General features: G+C 46.2%; 1 protein-coding gene across 4 annotated transcripts in view; it reads left to right on the forward strand.

Annotated features, from left to right (window-relative positions):
* The window catches only part of ANKRD52 (ankyrin repeat domain 52), a 664467-nt gene that overhangs the window by 439619 nt on the left and 211152 nt on the right, over window positions 1–13696 (forward strand). For all 4 annotated transcript variants that reach the window (XM_069230557.1, XM_069230556.1, XM_069230555.1 and 1 more), the window contains one exon: window positions 3116–3198. In XM_069230557.1, coding sequence (XP_069086658.1) covers window positions 3116–3198 — 83 coding nt within the window. The remainder of the gene's footprint in view (window positions 1–3115; window positions 3199–13696) is intronic.

The following is a 13696-nucleotide window of genomic DNA, read 5'->3' on the forward strand; positions in this document are numbered from 1 at the left end:
ACTTGAAGAACCCAAAGGTGGACCCTGACAGAAGAGAACCTGCAGAGGAAGGGGTCCAAGTCCACTTCATGATGGAGTGTCCGGTTCTGGCAGGAGCCACTACCCACCCTTCTGTGGATGAAGGACCAGGTCGATTTTGGACGAAGGTCAGGAGTGCAGCACAGGAGCACAAGAGGAGTACCAGGAGTGATGCAAGTGACGTCCCACGTAGGCTGGCGTGATGCAGTCTGTGCTGGAATACCACCAAGAAGCCTTGGCAAATGCAAGATTATGAGAAGGGTTTGCAAGGTTGAAGAGGACCAGCAAGGTCCAGGGGACTCCGGGGTGACCCTCTGCAGCTGGGAGAGTCACAAGAAGAGGAGGCAGCCCCCCTGGAAACACACTGGCAGCAGGCACAGGAGTCGTGGTGAGGTCCACTCGGCACAGTTGGAGTGTCCCACGTCACTGGAGCAGCAGGCAGGGGACTGTGCATTGCAGGAAGAGGTGCTGGAGGCCAGGGCTACACGGAGCCTGAAGATCACTTGGAAGAGGAACAAAACAGTCTTGGTAGCTGCAAGAGTCGCGGTGCACTGGGGTACTGTCCTAAAAGGAGAGGCAAGGGCTTACTTTCTCCCAAGTTGGACAACTGGTAGAGAGGACCACCACCTGTGATGCAGGATCCACGCAGCTCCGTCGGAGAGAAGATACACGCAGACGGTCGTCGTTGCAGTTGGTGACTGCAGATGCAGGGGAGTGACTCCTCACTCCGAAGGAGATTCCGCCTTACTTCTAGTGCAGACTGAAGACCCGTCACCCTCAGAGGATGCACAGCCAGGGAAATGTTGCAGCTGCTGAAAGGAGCCGGCGAAACAGTGTTGCAGAGCGGAGTCATCGCTGAAGTTGCCGATTGTTGGTTTCCGGAGGGTCCAGTTGCCATCCCAGTGTCCAGAAGATGAAGTAAACGATGCAGAGGAGTCCTGGTGGAATCTTGCACGTCGAATCTGAGAACCCACCCAAGAGGAAGACCCTATATAGCCTAGGAAGGGGTATTGATCACTTAGCAGGGTGACCACCTATCAGCAGGGGGCTGTGATGTCACCTACCTGGCCACGCAGATTCTCCCAGGGGCCTCTGGCTACCTTGGATTCAAGACAGCAGAATCAAGTGGAAGCGCTCTGGGCACCACCCTTGGGGTGGTGCTGGACAAGGGGAGTGGTCACTCTCCTTCCATTGTCCAGTTTCACACCAGAGATCCTTTGACTTTTGCAAACCGGTTTATGCAAGGAGGGCACCAAATGTGCCCTTCAGAGCATACCGGTGGCTTGGGGAGGCTACCCCTCCCAAGCCATGTAACACCTATTTGCAAGGGAGAGGGTGCACAGGAAATCCTTTGTTCTGCCTTTTTCTGCATGAGCTGGTCAAGCTGCAGGAGGGCAAAAACCTGCCTGAGGGGTGGCAGCAACGCAGGCTACCCGGAAAACCCACGAAGACTAGGATTAGCAATGCTGTGTGTCCTGTAAGGAGCCACCAGAGTGCATGGAATCAACAGTATTGGGGTAGGATTCCAAAATGTTTGATACCAAACATGCCCAGGTTCGGAGTTACCATTATATAGCTGGACACATGTAGTGATGTGTCAAGTACATAGGTAAAATGGCTTCCCCACACTTACTAAGTCCAGTGTAATATAGCTGGAGTTGGTAGGGGCGCCTCTGCTCATGCAGGGGTGCCCTCACACACAGGTACCTTCACCCTGCCCTCTGGCCTAGGAGGGCCTACCATAGCGGTGACTTACAGTGACCTGGCGCTGTGACCTGTAGTGGAAGGGTGCATGCACCTTTTAATGCAGACTGCAATGGCAGGTCTGCAGACATATTTTGCCTGTGTTCGTTCCCATGGGTGGCATAATACATGCTGCAGCCCATTGGGAACCCCTGGTGCCCCAATGCCCCTGGGTTCCTAGGTTCCATATACTAGTGACTTATATGGGGGCACCAAGATGCCAATTGTGGAGTGTGCGAAGTCCTAACCAACCAAATTTAGAGGGAGAGAGCACAGTCACTGGGGCCCTGGTTAGCAGGATCCCAGTGAATAAAGTCTAAACACAATGACAGCAGGCAAAAAGTGGGGCATAACCAGGCCAAAAAGGGGGTGCTTTCCTCCACTACTCTAAGAGATGGCTCTTTCCTACATAACCACCGTACTCACACTAAAGTTTAAATTGTATATAGGCCACTGCATAGTTTTCATATGTTATTTGAATACATGTTTACGGGTCTCTGTTTTATTTATCTTTAATAATGTTAATAGTATAACTATTTTTTCTACATGTGCTTCACTATTTAAATATTAAAGAAAATATAAAATTAAATAAATTAGTTTTAGAAAGTCACAAATAAATTAGCTTAAAGTACAGCAACACTTGAAATACTGCTTTAAATCTCAATATATTCTCTTCCTTATACATGTATACCCTCTCTATGTAGTTATGTTTCTATATATTTATTACTTTACTCCTACTGTTGAAGGGGGAAAAACCTTTTTAACTTTATCCCGTGCACTACTCTATCTCATCTTATACCTCTCTGAATATATCCTCTGCTTTCACTCTCCGACTCTTCCCAAACCTCATTCTACTAGTATGATCTCCAAAATAACCCTTTCTAGACTCTTCCCTACTTGGATCACCCAGTTCTCATTTTACTACTAGGATCTCCCAAACAAACGTTTTGAGATTCTTCCTTCCTCTATCCCCCCTTTAATTTGTCCCAAACTTCATTTTACTAGTCTGATCTCCCTAATCCATTTCTGGAGACTCTTCCCTCCTCCTCCTCTCCTTTTACTCATCCCAGACCTCACCTTACTACGATGATCTCCCAAACAACACTTTCTAGACTCTTACCTCCATTATCCTATTCAATCCAACAAACAGGCACCACTCGAATTAACTCCTATTTCCCTATGCTAATCCACCACTAATTCTTTTTGCATTCCCATGATAGCATGCTACTTGCTGAAAAGCCTTTCTATGCCTCGTCAGGGGTTGTAAGCGTTATATAAACACGATTACAATATTGTTCCAATGCTATGCTATCTTCTGTGTCCTTGATCACATGTTCTTGTGTTTATTTTACAGAGTTCCTGCTGTTCCGAGCAAAGGCAGATTTGTCTGTGCTTGATGTCAACAAGAACACAGCACTTCACTTGGCCTGTAGCAAGGTAGGATGCTGGCACCTGCTGTGCAGAAAGCATTCACTGCATGGATAATCCTATGATCCCTCCCTCACAATGGCTCGGGGAATGGGGTTGTGTCCATTTGACTTCACCTTGGAAGAAGCGTTTTGGGGAGCTGGAGAGGAGGTGGTGAAAAACACCAAACCTTTGTTGCATCCTGGCTTTAAAAAATTGTTTTGGTGGATACTTCCACCTGTAGAACAACCTCAGGTAGCAAATTTGATTCATAAACTTCAGAGCGCTCACTGCACCGGTAGGGGGCTCTGACTTCAGAACAGCAATGGAAGTGGCATCAGGTAACATCACCAAAGGCAGTTCCCTTTTTTTCTATGACTTTGACGCGGATCTGGAGCTATGGACTCTCTAAGAAGCTCTTTTCCCTCTACAAAGTGGAGTGTCATATCCTCCCCCCTTAAAAGTTGATGTTTAAGCTGTGTAGGGAATGCGAGGGAGAGATGTCCGTCATGGACCCCTCACACTGTTTGCCTCTAGTGCCTAGTGTTTGACAATGACTCCCGGGCTTATTCTTGTCGTAGGACTCCCATTGTAATAACAAGACTGCTGCATTTTGGGTGGCAGCTCCACTGAGCATTAGGGGAAGGGGACTGAGTTAAAATCCCACACCGTGTGACAGCTAGCGGCCTAACCCTTCCGGCTACCTTGCAGCACCTCAGCAGTACCAGAGGTAAAAGTGATTTGTGGCAGCCTATCGCATAACACTTGGACTCCTCAGGAAAGTCATGGTAGAACAGATCGTACCCCTTTTTCTCAGTTAGTCAGGTATCATGCATGCAAAGACACAACAGAAGCAGGATCTTGGTTTAGTAAGTTTTTTTTTTTTTTTTTTTTTTTTTAAGCATCTGCGTTTTTTGTGAAAGGCATGGATTGCGATTATGAGGATAATGAGAAACAGCGTTATTACAGCAGTGACCAGCAAAGTGAAACACAAGAGTCTCATCTTGTAACAATAGAGTGTCTAGCATCCCTGCCTACACTACAAAGTTTCTACATGAGAGCAAATAGCTGTGATAGCCTTATTCTGCCCTTCTGGTCCCAGGAAGGAAGCCCAACCCCCATACCTGTGTTGAGAGGTAAGGAAGAGTTCTGTTAGTTTACTGGTAGTCCTTACACCTAGACGGAGAGGAAGCGCAGGGTTTCGGCAGAAACTGTGACGACGTGCAGTGTGAGATGGCAAGCTGGCTGGAATATCTCTAAGTTGGTGGGGGAAGCATGTTTTTTAATAAAAAACAGCTGTTTGTTCTGAGAACTGCGGCTGACATAACAGCACAGTTTTTCTGTGTAGGGCAGACTTTGTACTCTATGGTCCGGCAATACCCAGTAAACTATTGTGTGCAGCCTTGGAGTGAGCAGGATGAACTGTTCTGCAAAGAATTGAATAACATATTAGGCTTGGAAGGACAGCTAATAAAAATAATAAAACGTTGCCGCTAAAATAATAATAAAAGGAATACAATGAAAAGTTACTAGGTGAGAGGGCAGAAGCCTCAGAGCCAAGCTAAAATGAATGTGCCTACATAAAGGCTAAAATAACCTCACAACACCCTCCCCATTATCAGTTTGAGAGTGCCAAGTTCTGTAACAATATAACCTACTGCTAGAATCACTATGCCTACAATAATTCGTATTAAAAGCAAGTTACAAATATGCATAAAAGGAGATACAAATTGTCCATGTTGACAGGCAGGACAGACCAAAATCAAGCCAAATTTAAAAGGTCAATATTTAGAAGTTTGATTAAAGAAAACATCCCATCAGATTAATGCCAAATGTCAACAATAAACATGATCTTTTAGAAAATTGCCAATGTCACCAAGGGTAGTTGAATCAAGGAAAGATCCCACTCCAGCAGGTGAAGAATTTCAGGTCGCTGACAAGGAAAGTGAGTGAGCACTCATGTTCCCGTGCCTCAGTCATAGCTCTGGCTGAGGCAGCAGCATCCTCCGCAGTACCAGGCATTGTATCACCAGGTGGCATTTAATCCACAGAGAGTGGCTCATAAGAAGCTTCTTGTGGCAATCACAATCTCAATGTGCAAGTCTGGTAATGAGCCCTCATCAAGAACATCAACAGATCAGTGTGTCCAAAGAAGGTACCCGCTGCATAGCAAGACACACTTCCGGTGTGTTTAAATGGGTACCACAAACATTGAAAGACAGACTGCACCCAATTCAAAACTGTTCTGAATGATAGAGACCAGTTGGACTCCAGTTCATCCAGGTGTGGTGCTCTGAAATACTGCATCATGCGTTCATGGCACAATTGGGCACCTTGTTGAAATGAGGCAGCCATTGTGAATGAAAAACAGCACCATGCCGCCTATTAATGCCAAAGTAATAGAGATTCCCCCCAAAACGCCCTAACAAATAGAGTGTATGACTGAAGGTATTATGCCAAATATAGAGAAGAAGGTGCTGACAAAACCAGAACCGACAGCCTTAAAGAAATGTTCAATTCCAGTGGTGTTAGGTGCATTAAAAATGTAAGTTATGTGTTCAGCGAAATGTCTTAGAAAATTTGTATTTAAAAGGGACTGTATCTCTGCGGATGACCTTGCCGCTTGAAGGGCATAGGTCTTGCGGACAGATCTGAGCACCACGTGTTTTTGAAACAAAAGAGCTTTCAGTCTGCTCAGCTTGTCAAAATTTACATTTGAAGTAGCAATATGAGGCTATACTTCTGCTACCTTTATTTCTTACTTGAGGAGAAAATGTACATTTCCTCAACAAGTTACAATTTGAGAGACCAAAACTATGTAGGCAATTCTGGCTTTCATTTCACAACAGCTTTCTCTGTTCAGTACCACATAATTCCTGTTTGAGAGCACTTCATATAACAAGCTAAATTTGCTGCTGAATCATTACATGCGCCGTGCATGGACAGCTGTTTACAAATCATCTAATGACTTGGAGAAGTCTTGCATTCGTTCTCGCTAAGAAAGACCTCTTTCATGCCATGGAAACATTTGTATGTAAAAGGAAGCTCCCACGCCTCATGGATGTAACTGTCTCCTAGCTTTTCAGATCTACCTACAGGAATGTGCTTCAAACGCAAGGTGAACTGAAATGTTGAAATGGGCAGACTAATAACCCTGTGTCTTAACTAAACTGCCACAGTGAAAGGCAACTTTTCTAACTTTTCGATGTGAAACATAATATAAGTAGCTTCATTCTTACTCATCATTTGTTGCTCTCACGTCAAGTTGAACGCAGAAAACAGGTCCCTGGAGCTGACATGTTGCCAGGGTACGCAACCACCTTTCAGAATTTGTAATGTCCAACCTAACTGTATAGTGGACCCAGGTTAACTCTGTCCATGGTGTAAAAATGACATATTTTATAATGTTGATTGCAGATGAAACAGTATTGTTTAGGGTCTAAATGGGGTTGGACAAGGTGTTCATACGATTATGTACAATGGCTAGAACTTACTGTAGGTTTTCCTGATCTATTTTCCTCAACCGAGCGGTGGCTTCTTTTTGCGAAAGTTTCCAAATATCATTGTTGATTACATAAAAATAACACAATACTATTACAATACAATATAAGAAGCGCTTTGTGCGTGGTTTTCTAGGACCTGACAAGCAATCTTGTAAGTCTGTGTTTTCTGACAGGATACTAAGGTGTTCTTTAACGGTTGTTATTGTGGAAGATTTCAACCAATGTTGACATAGTCTGATATTGTCACCACATAGAGCGTGGGCAAACTGTCATGTTATGTAACAAGGGTCCGGTTGGCTCTCTCTAACCGCATGTGGAGTTTACAAAACACGCATGACAACCTTTTATGTCCACTGGCCGCAATAACCACCTGTTTGTACCTGAAAGTGTTGAGTTAAATGTTCCATTCTGTACCCACCGTAGAGCTGTTCTTCAGTGACATTTAAAATCTTATGCCATTTGTCAAAATTTGTCTGGTGTCGGAACACTGGGCGCTTTTAGTTCCCGAATATTTGCCATGCCTAAACAACTCGTTTGTTGTACAGTTTCATTTAAAAATATAATAATTTGCAATGGAATAAGGCATGCTTTAAACAAAGCTTCCCATCCCTTTTTTTTGCCAATCTCTAGTTCTCTTCCCCTGCCCCCGCGCACACACACACTCTTTAAGTCAATCGATTTCAAACAATACTTAAAACCTTCAATAGCCAACTGGGAAACAAAGAAATCAGAATAAATTAACTCAATGTCTGTTAACAAGACATTCTTCAGTTCCATAGGATGCAGTTTAAAATAATACCACTAAGCCTTTCTAACATCATGCCTAGGAAAATATTCAATCTTTTCTACATGTGTTTTAGAAAACCCCAATGGCGGAGTTAAACAATGTTCCCATTGTGTGTAATTGTAAACCGTTCCTGGGATGCTGGCTTTAGGTATAAAGTAGTGTCCGAAATTAAAGTAACAGAACATTTCCCCATTATATGCTGTTGTTTGCTAAACATCTTCACCTTGAAACACAGTATAGTATTCATTTTGAATAATTTCCATCACCCGAATATATCAAAAATAACTTTATCCCAAAAAATCCCATCAGGAATCTGAGTAGCTGAATTGTTCTCCAGAGAAGAGTGAGGAAAGGCTTCAAAACCTCATCGATCAGTTCAACAGCTGATCGTTCAGGAAGATAATGGCCATGCATCAACAAAAAGAAAAAAATGACAAAAACTGTCCAAGGAAAGAAGGCAAGCACAGTTAACAGGACCATATGTAACTCCATGGACGAATCAGACAGTTAGTTTTAAGCTAATTGAATAGCTTACATGCTCTTGATACAGGTGCAGTTGAAGATGCTGAAGAATTTTGTTAAAAAGCATTGTTGATGTCAGCAAAATATCCAGAAGCTGATTGTTCAAATACTGGAGCCGGTGTTGGAGAAGAACTAGCAAATGTGTCCATTGGTGGTTCATAACAAACAATTCCAACAGTTTGTGTTAAATTAGAGTAATATAGCTCAGACCATTGGACATTTTGTGTTGCAGATGTAGTGACAGGTACAAATGAAAGTTAATTTTGATGGCATGTGTGGCTGTAGCTACTCATGCTTTGAATAAGTCCACCATCTAATGTTGAGTCCGGAGTGTTGAAAGTTGTTTTTGTAGAAAGAATCTTTTCGAGTCACGAGATTGAGTGACTCCTCTCGGTGATACTGCGCATGGGCATAGAGTCCTTTTTTAGATTTTCTCTCTGCCGTCAGGTTCAGACGTCTGCTCCTTTCACTCCAGTTTTCCTCGCCTCAGTCTATTCCGAACTGTTCTTTTCTGTCTTTACTTCAGCAACGGTATTGTAATTTGAATGCATTTTCTCTACCTAAGATAGTTGGGCTGAATTTCTGCACCGGTAGTTGGCTCATCGCCCTTCGGAACACCAAGGCAGTCTCGGGCCTACGCCTCCACGTGGTGTTGAGATATGCAGGGCTGATGGAACAGACTTCATTTCAGTTTTGCCCTCGATGCCATTTGAAATTCCTACACACCACTCAACTTCTGGTGTGTAACTTGTGTCTCTCCCCGGACAATAAAGAAGAAAGCTGTGACACCTGCCGGTCCTTTCAATCCAAGAAGACCCTCCATGACCGAAGAGCACATCGATTGGAGGTAACGTTGAAAACACCAGACAACACTCCTGATATTTTTTGGGAAGAAATTGCTCACTAGGAGCTGGAACAGGAGGAGGCCTTCTCAATCGAAGATTTGGAGTTGGATGTCCAATCTGACACTGAAAGCCAGCCTCTTACCTCAGCGCAACCTGTGAGTACATCTGCCCTGACTCCCTATACAAAGACTTCAAAGAAGTTCACAAAAGCAGGTCACCAGACCGCCAGTGCCTTTAGGCCATGTTCGGATCAGAAAGATACCTTCGATGTCCCGCCTCGGCACTGAATATAGCCAAGACTAATGTCTTTGGCATCGACCTCTGGCTTCGGAACATTCCATACAGTCTCGGGATCAAGGAGACCCGTTGATCTGAGCGTTTTGGCACTGAGCAAAAAGCCCTCCACATCAGCTTCAAAGCTAACTGCTTCGACACAAGATTCCGATAATGAAAACTTTGGAACTTAAGGCAGTATCTTCCGAAGTCTCCAGTCCCTCCTCAGAAGCAGCCTCACCAGTGGAGCCCATTTTAGAGATAATGGACGCTCGTCAGTGCCAGCTCCATATTAAGAGAGGAACAGGAAGAATAATTACGTTTGATGGCATCTGTCGCTGTAGATACGCATGTTTTGCATAGCTCGCCATCTGGTGTTGGGCCGGAGTGTTACAAGTTGTTTTTCTTCGAAGAAGTCTTTCGAGTCACGGGACCGAGTGACTCCTCCTTTTGTCTCCATTGCGCATGGGCGTCGACTCCATCTTCGATTGTTTTTTTTCCGCCATCGGGTTCGGACGTGTTCCTGTCGCTCCGAGTTTCGGAACGGAAAGATAGCTAATTTCGGAAGATTTTCGTCGGTATTGTTGCGTTCGGGATCGGCGTAGTTAGATTCAACACCGCATCGAAGATCGAAGAGCTCCGGTGCCCTTCGGGGTAGTTTTTCGATCCCCCGTCGGGGCCTAGTCGGCCCGACCGCGTGCAGAAGAACGCCGATGGAACGGACCCCGTTCTGTTTCTGTCCCAAATGCCACAATAAATACCCCTATACAGACCAACACTTGGTCTGTAACCTGTGCCTGTCACCTGAGCACAGTGAAGACACTTGCGAGGCCTGTCGTGCGTTCCGGTCCCGAAAAACACTCCGAGACCGTTGAGCCAAAAGACTTCAGATGGCGTCCGCGCCGACAGCCCACCGGGAGTTCGAGGAACAAGAAGAGGAGGGAACCTTTTCGATCCAAGAATCGGACTCCGAAGGATTCGACGATCCACAAACCGTGAGTAAGACGTCGAAAGCCACTCAGAAGAAGATTTACAAGGCCCAGGGGACGCCACTGCCACCAGGCCATGGCTCGACCCATAAATTCGGTGACCGACCGTCGGCACCGAAAAAGGCCCAAACAGTGGCGAGATCGTCCGACTCCGGTCGAGACACCGGCACGCAGCCTTCTCGGGACCGAGAAAGTGCTGGAGACAAGCATCGACTCCGAGATACCGGTGTAGACACGGCTCGACGCCGAGACAGCGGCACCGAAGAAGATCGACGCCGAGGGGTTTCGGCCCCGAAAAAGAAAAAAGTCACCTCGGAGCCGAAAAAAGATGCAGACAGGGTTTCGGTGCCAAAACAAACTGCAACCGACCCAGTTTCAGGCTCTTATACAGAAGAGCACTCGCTAACCTCCCAAATGCAAAAGCATAGGTTTGAGGAAGAGCTACACTCAACTGATGTAGACCATACGCAAAAGCGTATTTTCATACAGCAGGGGACAGGAAAAATAAGCACCCTTCCCCCTATTAGAAGAAAGAGAAGATTGGAGTTCCAAACTGAACAGACACCACAAACAAAAGTGGTGAAAAAAGTTACCCCACCACCCTCTCCTCCACCTGTGATTAACCTCACCAGCACAAACTCCATCACATTCCCCAGCTCACACCACCATGAGCCAGGGTGACCAAGATCAAGACGCATGGGACTTATACGACGCCCCAGTGTCAGATAACAGTCCGGAGGCATACCCTACGAAGCCATCTCCACCAGAGGACAGCACTGCGTATTCTCAAGTGGTGGCTAGAGCAGCACAATTTCACAATGTAAGCCTCCACTCAGAACAGGTCGAGGATGACTTTTTATTCAACACACTCTCCTCCACCCACAGCTCCTACCAAAGCCTGCCTATGCTCCCTGGTATGCTCCGGCACGCAAAAGAAATCTTTAAGGAGCCGGTCAAAAGCAGGGCAATCACACCAAGAGTGGAAAAAAAGTATAAGGCGCCTCCTACAGACCCGGCTTTCATCACTACACAGCTGCCACCAGACTCTGTCGTTGTAGGAGCAGCTAGGAAAAGGGCCAACTCCCACACATCTGGAGATGCACCACCCCCAGATAAAGAAAGCCGCAAGTTCGATGCAGCTGGTAAGAGAGTCGCAGCACAAGCTGCAAACCAGTGGCGCATCGCGAACTCCCAGGCACTACTTGCGTGCTATGACAGAGCCCATTGGGATGAGATGCAACATCTCATTGACCATCTGCCCAAGGACCTACAAAATAGGGCAAAACAAGTGGTTGAGGAGGGACAGACCATTTCCAACAACCAGATCCGCTCCTCCATGGACGCTGCAGATACAGCTGCACGGACAATTAATACATCTGTAACTATCAGAAGGCATGCATGGCTCCGAACGTCTGGATTTAAACCAGAGATTCAGCAAGCAGTTCTCAATATGCCTTTTAACGAAAAAGAACTGTTCGGTCCAGAAGTGGACACAGCGATTGAGAAGCTCAAAAAAGACACGGACACTGCTAAAGCCATGGGCGCACTCTACTCCCCGCAGAGCAGAGGGAATTACAGCACATTCCGTAAAACACCCTTTAGAGGGGGGTTTCGGGGTCAGAGCACACAAGCCAGCACCTCACAGGCAACACCGTCCAGTTACCAGGGACAGTACAGAGGAGGTTTTCGGGGACAATATAGAGGAGGGCAATTCCCTAGGAATAGAGGAAAATTTCAAAGCCCCAAAACCCCTACTACTAAGCAGTGACTCACATGTCACTCATCCCCTCCACACAACACCAGTGGGGGGAAGAATAAGTCATTATTACAAAGCATGGGAGGAAATCACTACAGACACTTGGGTTCTAGCAATTATCCAACATGGTTATTGCATAGAATTTCTACAATTCCCTCCAAACATACCACCAAAAGCACAAAATTTGACAAAACATCATTCCAATCTCCTGGAGATAGAAGTGCAGGCACTATTGCAAAAGAATGCAATCGAATTAGTGCCAAACACACAAATAAACACAGGGGTTTACTCACTGTACTTTCTGATACCAAAGAAGGACAAAACGCTGAGACCAATCCTAGACCTCAGAATAGTGAACACATTCATCAAATCAGACCATTTTCACATGGTCACACTACAAGAAGTATTACCATTGCTAAAACTACACGACTACATGTCAACTTTAGACCTCAAGGACGCGTATTTCCATATACCAATACACCCATCGCACAGGAAATACCTAAGGTTTGTATTCAAAGGAATACATTACCAATTCAAGGTACTGCCTTTCGGATTAACAACCGCACCAAGAGTCTTTACCAAATGTCTAGCGGTAGTCGCTGCACACATCAGAAGGCAGCAAATACATGTGTTCCCATATCTAGACGACTGGCTAATCAAGGCCTGTAAAGAAATGGCTCCCTGTTGCAGTTACCCCCCACTTTTTGCCTGATACTGATGCTGACTTGACTGAGAAGAGTGCTGGGACCCTGCTAACCAGGCCCCAGCACCAGTGTTCCTTCACCTAAAATGTACCATTGTATCCACAATTGGCACACCCTGGCATTCAGATAAGTCCCTTGTAACTGGTACTTCTAGTACCCAGGGCCCTGATGCCAAGGAAGGTCTCTAAGGGCTGCAGCATGTCTTATGCCACCCTAGGGACCCCTCACTCAGCACAGACACACTGCTTACAAGCCTGTGTGTGCTAGTGAGAACAAAATGAGTAAGTCGACATGGCACTCCCCTCAGGGTGCCATGCCAGCCTCTCACTGCCTATGCAGTATAGGTAAGACACCCCTCTAGCAGGCCTTACAGCCCTAAGGCAGGGTGCACTATACCATAGGTGAGGGTACCAGTGCATGAGCATGGTACCCCTACAGTGTCTAAACAAAACCTTAGACATTGTAAGTGCAGGGTAGCCATAAGAGTATATGGTCTGGGAGTCTGTCAAACACGAACTCCACAGCACCATAATGGCTACACTGAAAACTGGGAAGTTTGGTATCAAACTTCTCAGCACAATAAATGCACACTGATGCCAGTGTACATTTTATTGTAAAATACACCACAGAGGGCACCTTAGAGGTGCCCCCTGAAACTTAACCGACTGTCTGTGTAGGCTGACTAGTTCCAGCAGCCTGCCACACTAGAGACATGTTGCTGGCCCCATGGGGAGAGTGCCTTTGTCACTCTGAGGCCAGTAACAAAGCCTGCACTGGGTGGAGATGCTAACACCTCCCCCAGGCAGGAGCTGTAACACCTGGCGGTGAGCCTCAAAGGCTCACCCCTTTGTCACAGCCCAGCAGGGCACTCCAGCTTAGTGGAGTTGCCCGCCCCCTCCGGCCACGGCCCCCACTTTTGGCGGCAAGGCTGGAGGGAACAAAGAAAGCAACAAGGAGGAGTCACTGGCCAGTCAGGACAGCCCCTAAGGTGTCCTGAGCTGAAGTGACTCTAACTTTTAGAAATCCTCCATCTTGCAGATGGAGGATTCCCCCAATAGGGTTAGGATTGTGACTCCCTCCCCTTGGGAGGAGGCACAAAGAGGGTGTACCCACCCTCAGGGCTAGTAGCCATTGGCTACTAACCCCCCA

Source organism: Pleurodeles waltl, chromosome 4_2 (genome assembly GCF_031143425.1).
Source record: "Pleurodeles waltl isolate 20211129_DDA chromosome 4_2, aPleWal1.hap1.20221129, whole genome shotgun sequence".
Lineage (NCBI taxonomy): Eukaryota > Metazoa > Chordata > Amphibia > Caudata > Salamandridae > Pleurodeles > Pleurodeles waltl.